The following is a 24,353-nucleotide window of genomic DNA, read 5'->3' on the forward strand; positions in this document are numbered from 1 at the left end:
GTCTATATCTAGCTATGGCGTGTTATGGCACCGCAATTGCGAATCCTATATTACTAAGTGCATTAGGTGAACGATGAATAAGCCTCTCCCAAAGGGTACTAGTGGTATTTGACCACTCCTTCAGTTCGTCACATTCTTATCATGATCCATACACAAGGCACTTTATTTCATCATGGTCTCAATATCATTTGGAGACAACAATCGTGGAGCTCAGATTTTAAAGAACGACGGCCATATAGAGTTCCATCTACCACCGGGTAAGTCAGGAACCGGACACAATCAAAAGTTTCCTTAATGGCCACTGCCCACCCCAGAGCGACCGGAAACCCCGCCTAGCCCTCTATCAACCGTACCATTCACGCTTGACCGCCACTTTATCAGTCGTGACCTACTGCTCCGTCAAATACGTGAGAAAAGCTTCGTCCCTGGGTCGAGAATAGCCCTGATTAGACTCGGCGGTGTCAGGTAATTGTGAAGCGACCACTCCGTGGCCGATTACTCACAAGTCGAAGAAAATCATATCTTTCCATCGAATACTCGTATCAAATCCGATCTGAATCACCAGCAAGGTGGGTTTTTTGGGTCCACGCAAGCAATAATGCCCGGTTCGAGCAAAGTTTCCGGGACATCGCAGACCAAATTAAAATCCCAGGCTGTCAGGATCCCAAAGCCAATATATTTAAACTAGTCGAAAAGTGGCTGCAGGATGAAGAGAAAAGGAACTAGATTTGTGTCCTTGATAATGCGGATGACTATGAGTTTCTCTGTTCGCCCCAGATGGTCGGAAATGGAGCTCTCAGGAGAGAGCCGAAAAATATCTTGATGAAACCGCTATTAGATTACATCCCTAGAAGCCAGAATGGATCTCTTATCATTAAAAGCCGGGGCAGAGATGTTGCGCTAAAGATGGTCAAGCATCAAGACGTTGTTAAAGTTAAACCGATGGAAAGGTCTGAGGCACTAGAGCTTCTTCAGAAGACGCTCGACCAACCTGAGGCAAGCGAAGGGAGTCAAGGTAGTGGAAGCGCTCGATTATATGCCTCTTACAATAGTCCAAGCGACTAGCTATATCAGAACTCGAGCACCTCGCTGTTCGGTATCACAATACCTCCGAGACTTCCAAGCAAGTGACCGCAAAGCGATCAAGCTTCTTGGGGAGGAGGCGGATTGCCTAGATCGGGATTGGGAAGCCAAAAGCTCAATCATAGTAACCTGGCAAATATCCTACAATTACATTCGCTACAAAAAAAGCATCTGCCGCCGAACAACTTTCTCTTATGAGTTTTTTTGATCAGCAAAAAATACCAGAGAACCTTATTCGGCTTGACCCTGAGACCAGCTGTACCTCTACTTTCAAACTCCACAACCGCTCCTGTGATGAGGAATCGTCCGAATCTGATAGTGATCCCAATTTCGAAGATGATATCAAAACGCTAAGAAGCTTTTCATTTATATCTACCAGCGAGACCGTGGATATAATGCGAGCCTTTGCGGGATAAAAAAAACCGGTGGCATGTCACACGCCGCATACACCCCGCCCTGATCTCATAGACGATGGGAATTTCATGCTGGGGCACCCGGCCACGTAGGTTCATCTGGCAGTTATGCTCCGACTTGATATGCTTCCGTATACTCTCAGGACTGCGGCATACATAATCACAACCCTCGACAACCGTACACAGCAAGCAATCGGTGTATAATACCAAGCTAGGGATAGGTTACTTAACGGAGTGAGGGAAAATCAGCTCCTGTGACTCCTGTACAAAGCCCTGCCATGTGGATACGGTATACCGGATATCCTGTGCCTGAGTAACAGGAAGACGATGGTTGATATGCCGCAAATGGGTTATGATCTTGGTCGGCTGGATTGCATGTTGACACTTACGACAAACAATGACTCCATAATCAGGGAGTTGAAGAAATAGCTAGTATAGGATAGGCTAACGATAGACGGTATCAGGTATTCCATCAAGAACATAATTGCTAAGGATCTCAATAGCTGACAATCGTGTCGGACTTCGATAGTCAGAAACAGTAAAAGGTTCCGTACGCCCAAGAAAATCACAATGTTGTGGAGTTCGATGATAGACACAGTTGGCACAGGCACCTCGACAGTGTGAGGGGAGCCGAATAGTAGCAACGAAAGGAGAATTGGGATATCTTTGGCTCCGGCAGACCTCCCCGTACACACTCCGACCACGAGAGGCGATCAAAAGACTATCCGTACGATAATCAAGCCCCTGAACAAACTAGAATCAAATTAGCCCGGTCCAACATCAAAAAGATAACAACCACCAACTTCGGCCATGCTGAACAGATAGGAGGTATCAATTGTATGGTTGAAACCCATAGTATTCAACCATAACTCATACGATTCCTCTCGCCAGTACGTACGTTGGCAGGGATAATGGCAGAGCCCACGAAGGGCCTGATTACCAACTGCAGTCAACTGGACACGGACCTGACGTCGGTGGTCATGGGTGACCTGCTCGGCGGTGATGTGAAAAAGCTGAGATTCACCGGGCTGAACATAGGCAGGTTCGTACGGCAGAGCAGGCAAAATTCTTTCGTGGAGGATCGAAGATGACATAGTGGGCGAAATATCAATCGAACGGACCAGAAAAAGAAGAGAATCAAATAATCAAGAAAGGGAAAAGGAGGGGAAATAGAAAGAACAAAGAAACGAAATCAAGCGGTAAAATGATGGGGGCGGAAAAGCAAACATTCCGAACGGACGAAAAAAGACTAGGGGCGGCAGATAGATCAAATTGGCTTGAAGTCCAAGGAATAAAGTGGGTAAGTGGGGATCCAGATTGACATTCGTACAATAGATTTCTTATTTGATAATCTAACCTAAGATCTGAGAATAAATCTGTGATCTGATACTCAGGGGGCTCGATATGGTAGTTCATCGATACTGTAGGTGCAGTCCTCGGATGCGAAAATTTGCTGCTGTTTTCAATTTCCATCTCACTGCCAGACGGACCATTGGCTTCAACATCTAAAGTGCGCATCCAGGAAACCTCTGAGCTCTTACCGAGGTAACCTGTTGCTCGGCTGTCTTTGCTCCGGTTGACGTCTTCATCGAGGACATCGAGGGCATCCAGAGAGCCAACGGAGGATGGAGAGGAGGCATTTAAGGACATGCTTCCATCTTCCTGAGATGCTGATCTCTGCAGTGAAGATTGCTATTCAACCAGTCAGCGTAATCGGAGTACACGAAGTAACTTGAACAAACCAATGCTCTCTCGATTCTTTTCGCCAGAGGTAGCTCAACTTCGTGAGATGCTTCTCGAAGTAGCCTCTCATAACGATCGGTTTTCTCCTTTGCCAACTCCAATTCGTTTCGTTCTCGATCTCTCTTTGACTTAGAATAAACACATACTGCCAGCTTTGCACTAGCACACTGGCCACATGTCGGCATATAGCCATCGCATTTCCTCTTCTGTGACCGACACTCATCGCAAGCACGAGAGACGCGGCCTGGTTTACGATGTGCATGTCGATCCGGCAAGCGAGGGATGGGCAAACGATTGAGCATAACGTAAATCCAAAGACTGGGGGGGGGGCCTACTACAAAGGGCACAAGTTAAAATGGACAAGCCGTTATCTATTCAACTATAGCGTTAATTAGGAAGAGTTTTCGTTCTGACCGCGTAGACTCCAGCTGTGGCTTCTTACCGCTTCTTTCTGTTGTTCGAAATCTTTTTGGGGCACCTGTGACGTCAGCACTCGCCACTCTTCCGCTTCTAATGAGTGCGGGGGAGGGGTGAGAGGGGAAATACAGTTTATCTCTCCGGATAGATATATATTCCGCGGTTCCACTTTGCCACTTAGCAATTTCGACTGGCTTTAGTACCAGACGTACCATGATGGGTGTACTGTAGTAGGAGCTAGGTCCCATGTGCATGTCAGGCAAAGTTAGGGATATTTTCGAAAAATAGAGTAGCGGGGTAAGCCAAAATTTGAGACAAGGCTGCGTTGACTACAGTATGTAACTAAGCTCGAACATTACTCTACTGACCCAATGACCTACGTGGCAAATAATCTAAAAAGCCAATAATCTGAGAATAAACGGTAATATCTACAGTACGCTCAAAGTTAATGTGCAAAATAATGCCTCTCGCCTCGCAGAAATATGAGAAGTATCACGAATCTCAGGGTAGGACAAAGAAATCATAGCCATTAAATCAATTGGGCACCGCCGAGAGATGATTCAGCGGTCTGGTCAAGTGGTCCGTTTGATTTCTTCGCAGTGGCCCATTGTTTTATGTCACGTAGGAATCCAGCAGTCCCAATTCGAATCCCGCGCTGAACGAAGAAGTCAGAGTCTGGATCCTCGAGAATCAGTTCAAGATCTAGATAATTCTCCAAGATCACCTGGCAAATGTTGCGGAAATCAGCTTTGTACGCCTCCTCAATTGCAAGTGACTCCAGCCATTTGCAGTATTCTCTCACAGCTGTTTCAAGAGGCCCGGCAATCATTAGCCGCTCCCCAGATAAGGGCCTGGGTAGAGATGAAGTAATCGTGGGCGCACCACCGTTTCGTGCTGGAAGAACATTGACAATTATGGTACCCCCGTTGTTGACGCATCAATTTTTTTTTCGATTTTCTTCCTGTCTGACTTTCCAGGATTAGGTCTTGACGAATATCACCAGGAATATCGTCATGACCGTCTAGGATGTCACCCTCATCGACATAGTCGATAAGCGGTTCTAGGTGCGGGGTCCTGAGTTTGTAATGCTTATTGTCTTTCGGGTCCTCCCAGCACCAGTCAGACTTATGCGCACACGAGCGGATATTACATCGCATGAGCTCGTATACGCGTTCCTTCCTCCACCACAATGTACGCCTCACGTTCAGCTAAAATTCTGCTAGTTGCAGACACACGTCCTCTCTTTTCGGATCTTCTTGGCAGAGGCACGGAATTGCCATCATCATCCTCCCTGTAAGTGAAGGCGATCTCGATCGTGAGCTTCTTGCCCATACCAATTAGATTGCTCCATTTACGTAGTTGCTTCTCCACTGGGGTCCAAGTCAATCTTAGTAGAACTACAAAACTTTTCCAGGTTTGCTTGCGACCGTTCGTTCACTTTGACTGTAATGGCCGTGCCTTCCGATCTAACTCGCTGGTGACGCTTCTTTTTTGTTTGCAGCATGTTTTCAACGTTTGTTTGTAAACTCTTTTCCCAGTAATCACTAAGAGCTTTAACCAGGTCTTCCTCAGTTACTTTGCCTACTGTACTTTCTCAATCCCTCTACCGAGAAGCACTATTCCTAAAATAGTCGGTCCACCCCTGATCCCCTTTCTTGGCAGTATTCCATCACAGATGTAAATAACAGGGTATAAAATGCTTCTGTATTAAGCCTGTATAGAATCCAGAGTCTCGAGAACGTTCATCCTGCAAACAATACAAATAATGGGGATCTGTCCAACTATCTGGCCAGTTCAGATGTCAACCATTCAAGTCGAAAGTGTTTATATGGGTAAGATGTATGTTATTGTATACAAATACATAGTGGGTTAATTTTATTGCTTTTTCCGAAATGTTGAATGACAAACTATTCAACAACTAGTATTCACTGCTCATGCTCTGTTCAGTCAGTAGATGGAAAGATTTTGAGTGCAACACTGGGGGATGCCAGGTGATTGGAAACGCACGTGACTTGGTGATATTGTGGTTCCTGGGGCCTTTGGTGGCCATCTCATAATTGCGGACCTCAAAAATTGGCGGGCCAGAACGATTCATCATGTAGTGGTTTACCCACAGTGCACATTTTGCCTGTCACTGCTTAAACTGTGTTGTTTACAGATGGGCAGCAGCATATTCAAATTATAAATCTTAAGGGGCATTTTAGCTAGACGGAACTGCCTGGTTATCGCGTGTTGTGTGTGATTGAGGTGTTCTGGCTCGGATCGGCTCGATCCGTGCCTGGGTATTGATGGGGTCGCCACTGGACCAGCAGAATGCTCAATGTGGGTTTCCCGCTAATTCTGGAACAGTGATTTATGGTAGCGCCGCCAAGTCACCTGATAGTGAACTATATTCAAAGCTCAGATTAACCAGCTAGCCACAACCATACAATCCTGGGAAGGTGGGGTTTCACACCTTGGGCGTATGTGGAGTGGGGGCTGAGGAATTGCGTGATTGACGTCATAATACGTTCAATGTGCAGAGGACCCGAAATGCATCATACCTATGATGTAGGAGCGGGAGGGTATCATATCAGCGAACCAAACTGTATCTTTTCGATAGGGCGAACTGCGTTGTGGTTGATATTATTGGGATATAAAATCTTGTTGTGTGACGAGTGGGAACTAACCCCGGACCGATGGCGGATCCACCCGCGGGAGGGCCCGAAACCCCACACACAAACACCCAGGAAACCACCAATTTCTCGGTCGAGGATTTCCAGCCTAGGGTGACCAACATCCCAACGCGAGCCACGAGAAAGAGAGGACGAATTAACGAGAGCTATGCTCCTGAAGAAGGCACCGGCCGGATCACCACCAAGGAGGTGTGGAAGCTTATCGACGAACTGAAGGACATCATTCGCCACCAAACAGCGACCATCGCAGCTACCCAGAGCGAGCTCCAGGAGATCAAACACAACCAGAACTTCCTTCAGGAACAGAACGAAAAGCTTCACGAGGAAGTGAAAGCGCTACGAGAGCAGGTTGAAAGCGCTCCAGCGGCGCTACCGACGAAGACCTGGGCGGCAGTTGCAGCCCACAGTGACAATGCCACCCCCTTGCTGAACCACCGACGACCCGAGAGAGAGGATCACTGCATCCGAATTAGCACCCAGAGGACTTTTGTCGATCCAAGGGACAATGAAATGAGCGACGGAAACGTCTTCGGACGATATCTCCCTACCGATGTCGCCAACAACCACATCCGCTCGGCATTGCAGAACGACGCTGTAACCCAAGACGCCCAATTGGCGGGCATTGGCACCACCAAGACTGGCTATCTTATCCGGTTCAAAGACAAGGAGTCGGCCGAGGCGGCCCGCAACAACACCGAGTGGCTAAACAAACTGGGCAACAATATGAAACTGGTCAAGCCACGGTTCGGAGTGGTCGTCCACCGTACCCCCACCGAGGAGTTTGACCTGGAGACAGGTGCCCCACAGGCAGCGGAAAAGATCGTCAGGGAGAATAGCCTGGCAGAACAAAGTTTCCACATCGAGGAATTAGCATGGATGAAAGCGAGGGATAAGACCCTCGGGAAGTTCGCGTCGCTGGGGATCTGGTTCGACTCAGCAGAGGGGGCAGAACACCTACTTCGTAACGGCTTCTTAGTGAACGGACACTATATCTCCCACGTGGAACAACGTGAAATCAAGAAAAAGAGATGTTTCCGGTGTCAATGGTTCGGACACCTGGCATGGACGTGCAAGGAAACGCCGCGATGCGGACACTGTGCAGGGCAGCACGAGCGGGAAAGATGCCCACCGGGAGTAAGAGCCCGGTGCCTCGACTGCAGCGGCGAGCACCCTACCGGTAATTAACAATGCCCTAGCGCAGCAACCCCCACTCCCGCCCAATGCTAGAGAGAAACCTTCATATACTACAGTTGAACATGATAAAATCGGCACCGAGAATGGAAGCACTAATCAACGACCATCAGAGCCAAGAGCTAGACATCCTCCTAATCCAGGAGCCGTCCATCACCACCTACCGCACCCACGTCAATCACAGTGCTTGGCGACTATATCGACCTATCACACAGACCGATGCTGTTCGACTTCGCAGTCTGATTTACATTAACAGACGAATTTCCACCTCCTCACACCGTCAACTACCATGTAACAACCCAGATATTACAGCCATCAAGATCTGGACAGCTAACTCCCAAATACTTCTCTTTTCTATATATATACCGCCAGCACCAATTTTCACCGGCAATGATGGCTCGGGATTACCAGCTCTCGCTGCGATTCAAGACTCCATCATAGCGGCCACACAAAATGAACAGCGTCCTACCACTACCATCATTTCCGGCGACTTCAACCGACGCCACCCCATGTGGGGCGGCAACCACATCGCACCCAGGTTTATCGAAGATGCTAGCGACCTGATCGACTTCTTTCAGACTCACAGCCTCCACAGCTGCCTACCTCGAGGGACGGCGACTTACTGGGCCCTGAACAACCCAGGGCAAAACTCAACCATTGATCAGACAGTCACAGATAACCCGGAGCTGCTGGTCAAATGCCACCTGTATCACGAGAACTACGGATCTGACCACCACGCCACCTATTCAGAATGGAACCTCCAACCCCAAAGCACACCAGGGGCAAAGATGAGAAAGGCATATGAACGCGCGGACTGGACCAGGATTGGCGAGGAGATCGTCCAACAGATGAGCCCTTGGAAAGATATTAGGACCCGACCGACTCTCGATCGAGTCGTTCAGCAACTCACATCTGCGACAGCGCAGGCGGTGGACCGCTTCACGCCCAACACCCGTCTAACACCGTACTCCAAGCGATGGTTCACACCGGAACTCAAAGCCCAACAGGTCGAAGTGAACCGACTCCGCAGGAGCTGGCAAACGCGCTGCGCGGAGCTCGGACGAGACCACGCCAACAGTGTAGCCGCCTTCCGGACTGCAACAGAAGCGGCGAGCGTGGACCCGGACCCTTGAGAAGACCAAAGCTTCGCACTGGCAACAGTTCCTTGACGAGGCAGGGGAAGGGAAGCTCTGGAAAGCGGCAACCTACATGAAACCCCGAGAAGCATGGGGCTGCATCCCAACACTACGAGTCGGCTCTGAGGAGCTCGCTCAGAACGAGGACAAAGCGAAGGCCTTCCTTGACGCATTCTTCCCCGCGATGAACACACCTGACCCTAGCCCAGCACCCTTACCACAGTCAGAACTCCCGTGGCACCCGATCACCGAAGTCGAGATCGAGCGATCGCTGAAGGCGGCGAAAGGAATCACCGCGCCAGGGGAGGACAACCTACCGATGCTGGTCTGGAAGAAACTTTGGGCACACCTCAAAACCATCATCACCAGCGTCTTCAAAGCGTGTGTCGAATTAGCACATCACCCAAAGCAATGGCGTAGCGCGAAGATCATTATGCTACGGAAGCCAGGCAAGCCAGATTATTCCGTTCCTGGCGCCTACCGACCAATCTCGTTATTGAACACCCTGGGAAAGCTTCTTGAAGCAGTGATAGCCCGCCGGCTATCTCACCTCGCGGAGAAACATGGCCTCCTACCGAACAGCCAGTTCGGCGGCCGACCGGACAGAACCACTGAACACGCCCTCTTGGTGCTGTCCAGTGCGATCGACAAGGCGTGGTACAAACACAAGGTGGTGACGCTCATCTCATTCGACCTCAAAGGTGCCTTTAACGGGGTAAACCAGATCAGCCTAGACGCCTCTCTGCAGGGGAGAGGGATTCCAATAACGGCAAGGAAGTGGATTACAAGCTTCATGAGTGATCGACAAGCCAATATTGGATTTGACGACTTCCGTACCGACACAGAACCACTGGTCAACGCAGGCCTAGCACAAGGGTCGCCACTTTCCCCTATTCTGTTTGCATTCTTCAACGCGGACTTGGTGGACCAACCCGTCGACTCGCACGGAGGCGCGTCGGCATTCATTGACGACTACTTCCGATGGCGAGTCGGCAGCTCAACCGAGGAAAACCTAGACAGGATACAGTCTGAGGATGTCCCGCGCATCGAGGAGTGGGCCCGACAGACCGGATCCTGCTTCGCGGCGGAGAAGACCGAGCTGATCCACCTGACCAGAAAGAAAGTAGTGCACCTGGGAGGAAACATCACCTTTGATGGAACGGATGTCAAGCCGTCACCCACAGCCAAACTGCTGGGAGTGATGTTCGACCAGGGACTTCGCTGGAAAGAGCACGTCCAGCAGGCCATCAAACGCGCCACAAAGACGGCCATCGCTCTGAACGGACTACGACACCTGCGGCCCGAGCAAATGCGACAACTCTACCAAGCGTGTGTCACGCCTGTTATGGACTATGCATCAACAGTCTGGCATGACCCGCTTCGAGACAAGACTCATCTGCGTCACTTGAACACAGTCCAGAGAACGGTGCTGATCAGGACTCTGTCGGCTTTCCCAACGGTAGCAACCACAACCCTCGAAGTGGAAGCCCACGTACTCCCCACGCACCTTCGCCTTCGCCATCGAGCACAGCGCACCATTGCGAGACTATACACGTTACCGCGGGACCATCCTATTTGGGGCGCAGTGTCACGCGCCCAGAATCGCAGAAACAATATTGGATCTTATGCACGCTTTCCCCTAGCGGAGGCATTGAAAACCATGGAGGTCAACAGGCTCAACGAGCTCGAAACGATCGACCCCCGACCGCTAGCCCCATGGCGTCTCGACGCCTTTGCGGAGATCGAACTGGAGCCCGACCGGGAGATCGCGAGGAAAAGAGCAGAGTCGGTGAGAGACACATCGGATATTGTTGTCTACTCGGACGCCTCCGGGCGCGAGGGTCACCTGGGATCGGCCATCGTCGCACTTAACGGTGACGATGAGATCTCGGAGTCTCAACAGACCCAGGTGGGGCCAATAGACCGCTGGTCGGTCCACGTAGCGGAACTCATAGGCATCTTCTATGCGGTGAACATGGTGTTCAAGTTAGCCCACCAACGCCTAACAGACGGAAACAGTAGGCACACAACCGCAACAATACTCTGTGACAGCAGATCAGCTCTGCAGGCAATCCAAAACCCGAGGAACAAATCGGGCCAGCGTATCGTCCATGTAATCATACAGGCAGCCTCCGAGGTTCAGACAGCGAAGGTCAGACTCCGTCTTCAGTGGATTCCAGGACATTGTGAAGACGTCGGGAACGATGCGGCAGATCGGCTCGCGAAGGAAGCCGCGAAGCCGGGTAAAACCCACCCCTTCCGACCGCTGCTGTCGAGGGAGAACGCGTTTGTCCGCGGCAAGATCCATGCCTAATGGGGTCAGGAGTGGAAGGAAAGCACCAAAGGCGCGCACCTACGGAAAATTGACGGGAACCTACCGGCACGGTACACGAGAAAGCTCTACGGGAATTTGCCCAGAAATCGTGCATATCTGCTAACACAACTACGCACGGGCCACAACTGGTTATCCACTTACGCGAAGAAATTCGGCTTTCGTGAAGATGATCTGTGCGAGTGCGGCGCACAGGAGACGGTCACCCACGTATTGTTGGACTGTCGAAACCTGCAAGAGCCGCGGGGTGAACTGAGAAGAAAAGTCGGGGACGCGTTGGGCAGCGTGTCGAGTCTGCTGGGAGGCTCAAATGAAGGTGAGAAAGGTAAACCAGACACCGTCTCAAGGGCGAAGACGGTTCAGGCCGTATTGGACTTCGCCGAGGCGTCACAGCGGTTCCGCAGTCGTGCGCCAGGAGGGCAGCCTAACAATGGGAGCGGCAATGGGCCAGGATAGGCCGTGACGAGGCTCTAAGTTCCTGTCAGGAAGTGGATCATTCTCAATGTACACACTCGGATATATAGTTGTCGTATGCTGCATATCGCTTCGGCGAGAGGTCGGCGTAAATGAATTCTACTACTACTACTACTGCTGTAGTACTTTTCGGAGGTAGCAATTCTTCACCGTCTCGGAGCCAGCACTATGTTCAACCTGTACCTTATGAACATCGCCATTCCCGACTGAGTGATTGTTCACGAAGAATCCCCGAAATTCCTGGATTTTACCCCAGACCCCCCAGTCCCGTCAGCTCGCCGCGAGAGTACTGGCTCCAGTCATTGAGAATGCTGATCAATCGCTGTCGAGACAATTCCAGCTCTCGATCCAAAAGAAGCAATCGAGACTGCTGCTCTTTAAAGTGGAGTTGAAGTCCATCTCTTTCATTTTTGAGATCCATGTTGGCCTCTCCCGATGTTTCGTTGTTCTTTTCGAGGCTCTCGCCATCGAGGTGTTTGGACACGCACGACTTCCACAGACTTCGATAGAGACCCAAGAGTCGCGCTCCTTGGAAGGCTAAGCTTGGATCATCCCGCCCAAGGTCTGCCAAGAGACTCAGAACACGCTCAAAAGGCTCGTTAACTAACGTGACTCGCTCGACCGTTATCAACAGCGAGTGTGGCATACGGTCATCAGCCAGAATAGTCAACACGATCGGGAAACCATAGTCACTTACCACAGGGGGTACTTTCTTGGGGGTTGTGTCCAGGTTGGCAGGATTGCCACAATCTGGCATGTGATTCGGCGGAAAATCAGGCTGCTTACTTTTCTCCGCGTCTTGTCCGATTTGAATGCCTTCTGTGATATCTGTGTCGGCCATGAAGAGAATTAGATCTCGCTGATTATCTGGAGAACCTTTTCTGTAGATATCTCTTTTATAGGCTTATCAGACATAGGTTGGAAAATCAGGGATCAAACTCAAGGCGGTTGGTTCGTGCGGCGTTGATAGTTCAACAATAAATGACATTTCAAAATTTATGCCTCCACAGTGAAACTGATGATTCCAGCGCTAGGCTAAACAATGAGGTTTGCGAAGCATTTCACCAAGCCCTCAATTGATAAAGTAATTAAAGGCTTTTCTATAATTGGTACCGTCACTCATGAAGCATTGCTAGAGCTCTTTTTGCATCGATATTACTTCATGTTTGTTGATAAAAAAGTATAATAGCTAGGTCCACAAACTGCACTCAATACATCTTTATATGCGCAATTAAGTGTTAATCCACAGAAACTTAGTAGGATCTAGGGTCTTTTGATATTATTTACGGTGAAGATCGTAGTATGTAGGTTTTCGATCTGCTTCTATATTTGAGGGCCAATTGGCCCCATGGGATTGGAGGTTCTGCCTAAGATTTCACACTCACAGAATATACTCTCTGACGAATTTTCCGACATGCTTTTCCTCCTGCCTCTCCTTTTGAAACTACTCTTTTTTACGTGCATATTTGCAAGCCTCATCCCGGACCATCGATATGCGCAACTTCGCCTTTGGAACAATATCCATTGTTTTGGAAATAGTTTGGGTGAAGAAGGTATATACGGTAGCCAATTCGGTCAGTGTGTGCCGTTTCACGGCAATCATACTATTCATTCCACCAGCTCAAAGTTTGTTGACCTACGGTGCTCAGGCATGTTACTATTTTTCTAGAGGTAGATTCACAGCTGAATGTTTTCAGTTCTCCTTTATAATGACAGGAATTGCCATATCGGCGAGGTCGTCGTCCAACAAAAGATATGTATGAGTGACGGCAAAGGTTTTAGGTCGCAGAGATTACTCTGCGATGCTTGATTGATTTTATATGGTTCTTATTCTCAATATAAACTAGCATGAGGGAAATTGTCAGAGGCAGTGTGAGTGAGGATCGTAATGAGAAATCAGGAGCAATCATAGCTTCATAGTGTGACAGAATGCTCTTTGAGAGAATAAGACTCCGTCTTACAAGATAATGCATTCCAAACTGAATTTTTCGTCTTGAGATGGACATATGTACATATATATTCATAATATCTAAACAATGCATCCCTAGAGTCGAGCATCCCTCATGTCTCTATAATGTGGCCGTATAAACCCTACAAATCTCTTTCTGCAATCTGAACATGGAGATAATAGTAGAGGGTAACTAAATGATGAGCCATAGTCATATGATTTCTTGATTTGTGGATATAGCTGGTATTAATCGGAGCTATCGGCCGAGACCCCGAGCTTGCTGCAGAGTACAGCAGGCATTCCCCGGGCACCCTATATCGAACTCATGCTAACAGAAATATAACTTTGGAGAGAGACATAGAGCAAAATTATGTTCGATCTTGGCTGGGCAATCGTTAATATCTAGAGCCTGGCTCTAAACTGATCAACCTGCGTGTGTTGCTGTTGCTCTTTCAAATTCAGCCTGATAGGCCCAATATGGCGCTCAATTTTGGCAACGCTCTGCTTAAAATAGCCGATATGATGCTCCATATAGCCGAGACAATCTTACAAGACATTGAGCGGCTTGTGATCGAATGTTTGACTTCCTATACAGTGAGTTGTCAGCGTAGAATAATTACTCTCCAAATTGCCGCAATGATATAAACTCACGTTGTTAGCTATTGTTGTCTACTGCTTTCTGGCAAGCTCAAAGTGGCTGCATAAGGGATAACTTCGTTCTACCATTAAACATCAGCAGGTAGCTCATTAAGGTATCTCATAACTCACTGTGCTCGCAGCTTCGATCATTTCGAGGCCAGCTAAGGTCCATCTAATGATTTCCTAGAGGAGTGGCGGAGGCGGGACTGATGCTAAGCATCTTCCATGTTAGCATGATCCCAAATGACTGAGCAGCTACACTCACTTTCTGTTCGAAGTCTTCAGTTCGACAAGAACAGGCTAGTATGGTAGAACAGGCTAGGTTAATCACAATTACATGTCAATTTGGGGACAGTCCATACCAAAGAGTAGCCGGCAGACGAAAACCGTTCGAAATTATTTGACCCGGAGTGACAAATGAATGCTTGCGAACGACTGTTCTACTGTCGAAAGATCCGGTATGTATAGCATCGCAGCCAGTCATTCTGCTTGTGACGATACAATGACAATTGTAAATTGTGAGGGCACAAACAAAGATGATCCTCTAACTGCAGCTGGTTCAACATTTCATCATTGATTCAACGCAGGACTAAGAGGCATTGGATTTTTTACTCGGAGATCTAGTAGACGAAAAGCTTTTTCTCACTGTTGGCACCGTTTGAACAGACCTGGGGATGCGACAGAAAATTATAGATGGCTCGTTTCAACATTCATCACTATGGGTCCGTGCATTATTACGAAAGGTGAGGCGGCAACTGGTCATGCCATTTCATTCTACTCACCGATTAACCAGCCGAGCAAATGATGCTTCAACCCATTGAATGAAACCTTTAGGCATCTCAAGCTCAAACAGTGGGACACTGTCTTACAGAACTTCCTGACGTAAGTTCCGTTCTCGAGTAACGCATGTTACTCCTCGCTGAGATGACGAAAGTAGGACTGAATGGCATGGCAAGAATATACTTCCCCACGAAAGGTGAAGTGCAAGTCTCTTTGATCACGAATGTACTCTATAGGCGTGTAGATATAAGCAATAAAGTATTACCGGCGCTGAACAACTATGATCGGGTCAGCAAGACGAACTTCAGAGGTCCAAGAGAAAAAGATGACTCACGCGGATAAACTAGCTCGGCAGCGTCATAGTGTAAAACTTTGGCATAGTAAGCGGCTTCTGATGTAGCTAGTTTTCTAATTTTTCAAAGTCCTCATAGGAAAATATGAATTTGACCGTATGGAACATGAATTCCAAAGTGACGGATCGGGACCTCTTTCTGACCAAAGAAAATAATGAAAGACAACATATACAGTTCAAGAAAGAAGACAAGACTGTAAAAAAGTGAACCTTCCATCAATATCTCTTCTACCTCTGTCTATAATTCAGTTAAGACCACTTAATCATCATCTTTATACTTCCTTCTCTCTTTCCTTGTCAGTTCAACTTCTAAAATCCTTCCTTCAAATATCTTTTCTTGCAAGCCATTGTCGTCCCGATCAAAATAGAGCGCCCATGAACCCTCAACTTCCACAGCCATAAAACCCTCCCAACCCTCCAAAGTAATTCTCTTCTCGATTGGAGTGCAGTCCCACGGACCAACAAGATGGTCTTCCGAGTCTGTTCGCAAGCCGTATTTTACTTCATAAGTTTCTTCGTCCACGTATATCCAATTTAGTTGTGGAGGCTCATCGCAGATCGTAGAGACCATGCCTTCTCCCTTGCGGCCCCAGTTTCGCTCCGGATAGGGAAGAAAATATCCTGCGAATGGATGCTGTGATATATCGGTCCGACCCTCAGCCGTAGGCAACGCAATGTTTAGCTGGTTATCAACTGCATTAGCGAACAGCACAGGTTTGTTAGGTTGGCTTTCTTCGTAGAATACGTACCTTATTGTCGCGCAACACTATGGAACATCCATCAATGTACCTGCCCGCGTTTGAAGTCCTGGCGCAGGAAATGATGAGATTCGATTTCACACCTCTGTGTTTTTCTTTTGCATTTGTTCTTTGCCCTTGGCGGACCGCTTCAGTAGTACCAACGATCGCAGGACAAGCCGCTATAGCAGTAAGTAGTCCTAGGACCATGGTTTCTTGGTTGTTGTTTGGAGTTGAAATTATCTCCCATAATCATCTTATTCGAAAATAATCAAGGGAAATGGGGGCTCAGGCTCGCTGGTATATTTTTCTTGAAACGCGTCACCGAGGAGAATCTTAATATATTTCATCTATTTCATCCGCATGGTGTGACACGGCTGACATTATGACGCGTTATTTTCAACCCCATGTAGCCTCGCGCATGGTTTGGTACGGTTGACATTATGACGCGTTGTTTCAACCCCATCTAGCCTAGTGTCTATGAGCTATGGAGGCGTGCCTCATGGTGTTTCATAGGGGCCTGTACTCTGGTGCCACATTACAAGTTATAGCCCGCTTCTCTGTCAATACATAAAAGTGCTACATTTTCCCAACCATCCTGGTTGTAAATATAAAATTTCCAGTATCAATTCTCAGTCTTATCCTCATCAATACACAAATATGTCCCAAGTGTATGTCTCAATATCTCTTGAACTCCCATCCATTCGTGAGACTAATGATATCTACAGACATCAACAAGAAGTCAACGGCGAGGAATTTGACGAGGAGCGAACACAACTTCAGCCCCCTCCCAACCCTACAGGCGGCCGCAAACCCGCAAAACTCGCACGCAAGGCACCCCCGGCACAAGATTATCAGGATGATGTAGTCCCAGCTCCTCTTCCTGGTAGAAGGATTGGTCCGATTCGCGATTCGCGGATCAAGGACCGACCAGCGAAAGTGGGCGAGAAGGACAGCAGCTTGAAGATCAAAATTGAGCTGGATCTGGAAGTCGAGGTAGAGATCTATGCACGAGTTAAGGGCGATGTGACCATTGGATTGATGTGATAATTAGGTTGAAATCTATGCGAGAGTCAAAGGAGATGTTACCATTGGTCTATTGTAAGATGTGAGTTTGATTTCAGGTCTAAGCAACGGCATATTAATAACCATAATATAGTACAACATAGCTTGGCCTGGCGCTCTCCTTAGAGTGTGTACTCCGTTATTGCCTCATCGAACAAATGCGAGTTATATTTGCCGTGGAAGATAGCTGGTGTGTCTGAATTGATGATCTAAAAGAGCAAAATAATCCAAGTATCAAGGTTCGTGCATATCATTGTTGTCCAAAATGACTATTTGTAATGACATGAATGTTGCTCTCACTGCAATTACTTAAGGACGAGAGGATCAAGTATCTATATACCTAACATAAATTATGCATATCGCCTTTCCTCCCTTGCATCACAAACTCTCGCCGCCCTTGACGCCCGACGCGAGCGACCTCTTACCTGGGCCACTCATTGGCCTCATTGGAAATCGAAAAACCGGCCAACCACTGTTGGCTGATCAAGTCACGCTCAAGATCCGGCATTAATCATTAGTTCCCCAGATGATGAAGAGCACGCTTCTGGGCTGTGCGCCGCCAGAGACGAGTCCTCTATCTCAGGATGACTTGCCGCTGATCCCCACCTGGACGTCCTCGGAGACACCACTCGCTGTTTCAATCGATTGATCGCGGTGAGTAAGCAGCTAGCATCGATACCATGTGAAATCTTCCCTTACGACAAGCGGATCACTCTTAGCAAGCTCTCAGTATCCTTCCTGCGAAAAGGACCCTGTCCGCTGTGCGACCTAGACCTAGCGATCTCAGTTGGGCAGTCCTGTCTCTGTATGAGTCTCTCTTCGCTTCCCCGCCATTGTTTTCCACCTATCGCCCTTCAACTTTTCACACCGTTCAAAATCATTCCTCGCACATTGCACGCATTGCAAACCAAGTGGACTATATTGGAATTGTACTGCTAATTGTGGGGAGTTTTATTATGAGTATATTCTACGGGTTTTACTGCCACCCCAATTTGCAGAGAGTCTATTTAACCATGTTTGTCCTAACCTTTCTCCCCGTTCGCCTAGATGGATAAAACTTACATATATTTGCCAAGATCACCTCCCTTGGCCTGCTTTGTGCTGCGATTTCAGCAAATCCTCAATTTGGGCACCCCACTTGGCGACCTTTTTGGGCGGGGATGATCATCTCTCTTGGGCTATCAGCACTCTTCCCCATCGTTCATGGGGTTAGGAAGTTTGGCATTAGGCAGATGAACAAGCAGATCGGACTTTTCTGGGTTGTTCTGCAGGGTTTGCTCTATATTGTCGGAGCCTACATATATGCCGTGAGTAAAGAAACGTATCTTACTGTTACGCCAACCGTACAGTGAGGTATAGGAAATGCGGAGGAGATGCCTATCCAACACCGGAGCTGCCTGTTGATACATCACCTCGCTTACCTGCTTGCATGCGCACAGAGGATCTCCTCAAAAGGAGGAGCTGGTTCTTCTTAGGAGGACCAGCGATTAGTCTGAATATTATCCTACCCATTTCAGGCATATCTCACTTTCTTCACTCGTATCCTTATCGTATCAGGACGCTCTCCGGGGATTGTCCTAACACTTACGACCCAGAGTCTGATATGCAAATCTTCAGCTCCAAATCCCAGAGCGATCTCCTGGCCTCTTCGATATCTGGATAAACTCTCACCAGATTTTTCACATTATGGTGGTACTAGCTATAATGTCCCACCTTCGAGGATTGGTCGATGCCTTTGAGTACAATCATAGTGTCATGGCATTACATTGCTGACAAGAGATACAGTCAGTGGCTACCTTTTCTGTACTATGCCTAATAGGGGTCATCAGCGAAGATAGAAAACCGGTTTATGTGACGTCACATGTTCTTTCATTAGTCTTTCGCCGTGAGCGCAAGCTAGAGCTTGAAGTCTAGAACACATGCAAAGCTGCCCAACCGGGAAAGAAAACTGAATCCCATTTGCCAAGTGATTTTCCCATCCGATTTCTGGAATATGCCGCCATGCATGTAATAATAGGCAACGCCGAAGGCTCTTGCTTGTTACTCTGTATTTCCACATTCCTCTCTTGCTTGACTGCTCCTCAAATTATCTAATACGTAAAGGTGTCTTTCGAATACTAGTCTCATCGTTTCTCACAGAATCACACCCCCTACGCAAAGAGACGGGAGAGATGTGAGATCTGGCACCCTTTTCCGGAGGAATATTATTCCAGTATCGATAGATGGCAAAGCCTATAGAGGAAAGCATCGCAGCTAGCGATACGTTTCCTACCATGCGATCCAGGTCTATCAACCCTAACGGATCTTGCCAATAGCGAAAGGTTGAATCTAGGTAAATATTTTCCATCTGGAAAATATATCATTTTTCATGCTTCTAATATCGTCGAAGAGTATCGAAAAAGGCCACAAGGTGGATTTTTATTTGTCTAAAGAGCAGTTCACGCACATATGCCATATAGGTAACATGTCTCCGATCAGGCCAGCGACGACGGATTGGTCAGCGTTTTGAAAAGTGAGATGGAGTTCTGCTCGTTGTTCCTGGTGGCAATATTCGTTTAGCAAAATTGAAGAAGATTTCGAAAGCAACAATGCTATTTGGGATTGAATGAAGAGGGCATATTTCACTCATACGGGCCGATGGAGACTATGATGTGCATTCTGTGACCTCACAGGTGCGAGAAGCTGAGGTTTGCTCCTTGCTAATGTTTTCTTTTGATGTTCAGAGTTGAAATACTTTGAAATTTCGATTTGTAGGGACCAGAGACTTCAGTGGATCCTTCGAAGTCTTCAGCATGATTCCTGTTCACGTTGATAACCTTCGGGCAGATGCAGAACATACAATTGCATCCGTACCCAATTATTTTGATATACATTATACCAATGGTTGCATTAGATTCTCTCATAGCGCAATATGCCCAGCATCATATGGAAATAGTTCTTCATGTATTCTTAGCACGGCGGAGGAGGGGCGCTCGCACAAAAGAAAGCTCGATATGCTTTCTTTTCACTAAGGATTGTGCCCAAGGTCCACAGTACGCAAACGCATGGGCAATATTAGATGTAATAACCCAGGAGGGCTGTATCGACGATTTGAGGTATGTATTTTGTGGCTCTTACCTAAGGAAATACATTGAATCAAGCCCTGGGGGGCTGCATCGAATTGAACTACCTCAACATGACCGTCCATACACTGCGTGGTACAGTACTTTCGAGATTTGTGATATTTTAGAGGAGGCTGACATGAAATTATTCAACGTGACGCTCAAAAATGCCGCATCTGCCCATCGTTTTCTACTTGCTCTCCCTCCAATGCGATGGGCTCGACCATGCTGATCGCTGGAAAATATATTTTTTAAAAACTAGCGTTATTTGCAGGGCCTACTGATGAACATTAATTCGTAGAAGCTCACCGCATGAACGATGAAGGCCCCGGCAATCCACATAAAAACCCACTATATCCATTTGCCTGTTCTTCTGATTACACCCTTATCTGCGCCTCCTTTTGAGCCTTCATTTCTTCTCGCGTCTTCAATTGCGCATCCCTTCGGATTTTAGCGACACGGGCTTGGCCCATAGGCGTGCAATGGTGATTTTTGAGCATATCCGCTCGAGTAAAGAATACCTGACAGCCGCCAGAAATCCAATCTTCGACGACCATATGGATTCTCTTGTGTCGATTACAATTATTCTTTCTGACGAATCACTTCTGACAGACATCACAGACATACGGGCGATTCTGTGTCTGTATCAAAAGATGAGACTTGAGATTGTATAGCCTTTTGAAATTAATCTTGTTGTGATATAAGTAGACTTCCGCATGACCCAACCTAACCCGGATCAACCCGGAGTGGGTTGGGTTTTGGGTCAGAGTCCTCGACCCAGAACTGGGTCCGGGTTGTTGGTTTATTAAGTGATGCTTCAATGTTCATGTTATTGAGGGGAGTTGATTGTGTGTGTTGCATGTGTTGTCTAAGATACAAGTAGGCTGAGAGACAGGTATATATGTATGCACGTGATCCCAGCCTCATTATTATCTCAGCAAAGAAGTTTTAACTCCTTGACTGGCACTTCGAAGGGTTCCGTAGGTGGATATTAGCTTTCGTTGAGAGGAACCTGCTCCCTGTGAAATTGCTCGGAGCATACTAGCGAATTGATGACTATTGTTACCTGGCTCACCTACGTCCCTACTTTCCTGTGCGGTGGAAGACTAGGGGTTTCAGCACTGCATGACCGACTACGGGAAACAAAATATATCGAAGTTGTTTGTGTTAGGACAATGCCCTGAGAGCATCCTGATACGATAGAAATACGAGTGAAGAATGTGAGATATGCCTGATATGGGTAGGATAATATTCAGACTAATCGCTGGTCCTCCTACGAGGATCCAGCTCCTCCTTTTAAGAGGATGTCTGTGTGCGTATGCAAGCAGGCAAGCGAGGTGACGTATCAACAGGCGGCTCCGGTGTTGGATAGGCACCCCCTCCGCATTTATTATACTCATTGTATGGTTGGCGTAACAGTTTGTATGTCATTCTTTTTTTCTCTTTCTTGGATTTCAGACCTCTCTGCTAGCACCCATACGGTGTTTCTAGTATCAAAGTTAATCCTGCCATTCTGGATTTGTTACGATGTTTTCCTATTCCAAGCAAATCAGTTCTCACACTCAGTCTTGGGATCCAACCCCCCGAACAATCAAAAGTGATTGGGACAATACGAAGGTAAATTGAAAGCTTTGATCGCGATAAATATACTGGGGACATAATTCGAGTTATCTATCAATAGTCATGACGTTGGCGAGACCGCGTACTTGGTTTCGATAGAGGCAAAGCGCGGGACATCAAACCCAACATTTTTCGTGCCATCCTCGACCCAAGGGCAGCAACCCTGCGGCAGGCCAGCCGCGTACAGCATCAAAAGCAACGAAGACATTTCCTTACTACAGCCAGAGCCAGCCTACCCTTCACCAGGGGCCGTTCTTGCCATTTTCTTTGTTGATTTGAGATTACAGGATATTCAATTCCCTCTCATACTCGTTGGGATTAAACTGAAAGTTCCTTTCGTCTTTTAGCAATCTTGTGCTGAATTCGAGTTCTAGACCAGGCTGGCCCATTCAGAATTATCATACCATCGACTTGCCGTGATACCGATGTGTAACACGTGGCTGGAATCTCCAACATACTGTTCAGTTAATGGGATAGCATGGAAAGATAAATATAGCGTCACTTATTGGCTAAGACAACTGGATTTGCAATCATAGACTTATATTACGTCATATAGATACAATCACATGCCAGTATGTTTTGTGTCCTAGACTCAACAGAAAAGGGTGTCGGGACCACAAAGAATTTGTTGGGAGGGAGGTGGAAGGGGCAGAGATGCCGAGGCTACATCTGATGCAAAAATCTAACCTATACATATCAATGTCATAATACCTTAGTCCACGTCCACCTGCTTTTCTTCTCAACAGTACATATCTACTAATTATGCGAATGTTATTGTTAGATTCTTCAAAGTCATTATGATCGGAACATCCACTGTTGAGTATTTCTTCATTCGAATTTGCATCCTATTTCTTCACAATATTGTACCAGTCAGTGTTTTATACAGCATTCTGTTACTTACAAATAAATTTTTTTACATGCCTTTTTGTCTCGAACACACACCCTACACTATCCATGTCTGGCTCACTACAGAGGCAGTATTTTTTCGCCACTGTCTTCATACCACTCAAATACGCTCTCCACCGTTCTCCTGTCTGCAACAGATCTATACCCGCAGAATACAGAGAGAGATTATTTAGAGCTTGCAACGCAAATGTGCCAAATGTGGAGAAATATCTAAGTCGGTGGCTTATGGTCTCTGAAGCAGATTGCATCAAGCGCGATAACGTGAAAGACTTTATCAGATGGGCATTCTTCGGACCAGGATATACGCGGGAGCAGGACCAACAGAATGAGGAGGAAATCGAGACCTATACAACAGAAACTGAGAAGCTGATTGGCCGAAAACTGTCACCAGGAAGGATGAATGTGAAAGGCCTTGGACAGCTTCTAAATGAAGCAGGCGGTTTACACCGTAGCCTTCTATGGTATAATGTCAGTTATATCTCTTCTCTCTATGTCTATATGTGATGAAGCAGTATCAAGCTGACATTTAAGTTCGCATAGTGCGTCTTTGTGGTTGACACAATAATGTACTGCAAGATGTTATACAACGGATTCCACTTCCATCGCAGCACGCTCTCACGATTCTGTACCATCTTTCCATTTCGCCCTCTCACGATACTCACGGCCTACCGATCTCCGGCGCGGCACCTCACATACTGGCATCGACGACATACATCGAAGAAACGGCTACCCGTACTATTCATACATGGCATTGGAATTGGCCTGTACCCTTACACAAGTTTCCTCCGAGACCTCAACAGGGAGCTAGAGACAGGAGCTATCAACGATAGTGAAGTTGGCATCATCGCTCTTGAGATCATGCCGGTAAGCTCTCGGATAACTCATCCAGCTCTAGAAAAAGATGTGATGATATGTGAAATCATGGAGATCATGCGGTATCATGGGTGGAGCAGATTCGTGCTTGTGTCCCACTCTTATGGCTCCATTATCGCTGCACACCTTCTAAAGTCCGACCGGTTTACTCAGCTCATCGGACCTACAGTCTTCATTGATCCTATCTCATTCCTCCTCCATCTGCCTGACGTGGCATACAACTTCATAGCCCGCCGGCCAGCGCGGGCCAATGAATACCAGCTTTGGTATTTCGGAAGTAAAGATGTAGGAGTTGCGCATACGTTGGCAAGGAGATTTTCCTGGATTGACAACATAATCTGGAAGGAGGATCTCGGAGTAAGGGGCAAAAAGAACCAAGAGGAGGGTAGAAATGTTACAGTTGCTTTAAGTGGTAAGGATTTGATCGTGGATGCTGAAACAGTGGGGCAGTACCTGATGGGTTCATCGTCTGAAGCCCGGACATCAGAAAAAGAAGTAAAACGAGCATGGAAAACCAGGTCCTGGCTTGGGTATGGGCTTGAGCTGCTGTGGTATGAACATTTGGATCATGCTCAGGTTTTTGATTCCGAGAATACTAGGCGGCCTGTCATCAGGGCAATATCTGTATATTCAGACAGGGGCTGAAACTGTTCTTTTTGACATGACGTTGCCACCAGCAATTGCGACTCTAGGGAGAGACACGGTCTAGGTGTTATCCCTCACAAAGCTTCTGGTGCACTGCTTTGACATCTAACTATTACCAATACGTACCTACTTGATCCGAACGACAACCACACCGTAGGTGCTTGCGTAACCTTCTGTGGCTCGCTTCGCTTCTGGAGCACACAGCCTTGATGGCCCTGATTTG

General features: G+C 47.4%; 6 protein-coding genes across 6 annotated transcripts; 3 read left to right on the forward strand and 3 right to left on the reverse strand.

The window, feature by feature from the left end:
• Window positions 1–2,260: 2,260 nt before the first annotated feature.
• N7533_010597 (uncharacterized protein) lies at window positions 2,261–3,146 on the reverse strand (the record flags this gene model as incomplete). Its single annotated transcript, XM_057107247.1, has 2 exons — window positions 2,261–2,564; window positions 2,854–3,146. 2 exons carry the CDS (start codon window positions 3,144–3,146, stop codon window positions 2,261–2,263), a joined length of 597 nt encoding a protein of 198 aa, XP_056956464.1.
• A 1,039-nt stretch (window positions 3,147–4,185) lies between these two features.
• N7533_010598 (uncharacterized protein) lies at window positions 4,186–4,988 on the reverse strand (the record flags this gene model as incomplete). The annotated part of the gene is given in 3 exon segments (XM_057107248.1): window positions 4,186–4,550; window positions 4,567–4,864; window positions 4,890–4,988. 3 exon segments carry the CDS (start codon window positions 4,986–4,988, stop codon window positions 4,186–4,188), a joined length of 762 nt encoding a protein of 253 aa, XP_056956465.1.
• A 10,454-nt stretch (window positions 4,989–15,442) lies between these two features.
• On the reverse strand, window positions 15,443–16,130 carry N7533_010599 (uncharacterized protein; the record flags this gene model as incomplete). The annotated part of the gene is made up of 2 exons (XM_057107249.1): window positions 15,443–15,865; window positions 15,933–16,130. The coding sequence occupies 2 exons, from the start codon at window positions 16,128–16,130 to the stop codon at window positions 15,443–15,445; spliced, it is 621 nt and encodes a 206-aa protein (XP_056956466.1).
• A 450-nt stretch (window positions 16,131–16,580) lies between these two features.
• Window positions 16,581–16,967, forward strand: N7533_010600 (uncharacterized protein; the record flags this gene model as incomplete). The annotated part of the gene is made up of 2 exons (XM_057107250.1): window positions 16,581–16,591; window positions 16,649–16,967. The coding sequence occupies 2 exons, from the start codon at window positions 16,581–16,583 to the stop codon at window positions 16,965–16,967; spliced, it is 330 nt and encodes a 109-aa protein (XP_056956467.1).
• A 767-nt stretch (window positions 16,968–17,734) lies between these two features.
• Window positions 17,735–18,758, forward strand: N7533_010601 (hemolysin-III related-domain-containing protein; the record flags this gene model as incomplete). The annotated part of the gene is made up of 3 exons (XM_057107251.1): window positions 17,735–18,022; window positions 18,062–18,244; window positions 18,660–18,758. Coding segments are annotated over 3 exons (570 nt in total), but the record flags the coding sequence as incomplete, so codon positions are not given.
• Window positions 18,759–22,837: 4,079 nt separating this feature from the next.
• On the forward strand, window positions 22,838–24,130 carry N7533_010602 (uncharacterized protein; the record flags this gene model as incomplete). The annotated part of the gene is made up of 2 exons (XM_057107252.1): window positions 22,838–23,080; window positions 23,153–24,130. 2 exons carry the CDS (start codon window positions 22,838–22,840, stop codon window positions 24,128–24,130), a joined length of 1,221 nt encoding a protein of 406 aa, XP_056956469.1.
• Window positions 24,131–24,353: the final 223 nt, after the last annotated feature.

Source organism: Penicillium manginii (assembly GCF_028828005.1).
Source record: "Penicillium manginii strain IBT 31320 chromosome Unknown utg000007l:1.0-2284322.0:1.0-2285126.0, whole genome shotgun sequence".
Taxonomy (NCBI): domain Eukaryota; kingdom Fungi; phylum Ascomycota; class Eurotiomycetes; order Eurotiales; family Aspergillaceae; genus Penicillium; species Penicillium manginii.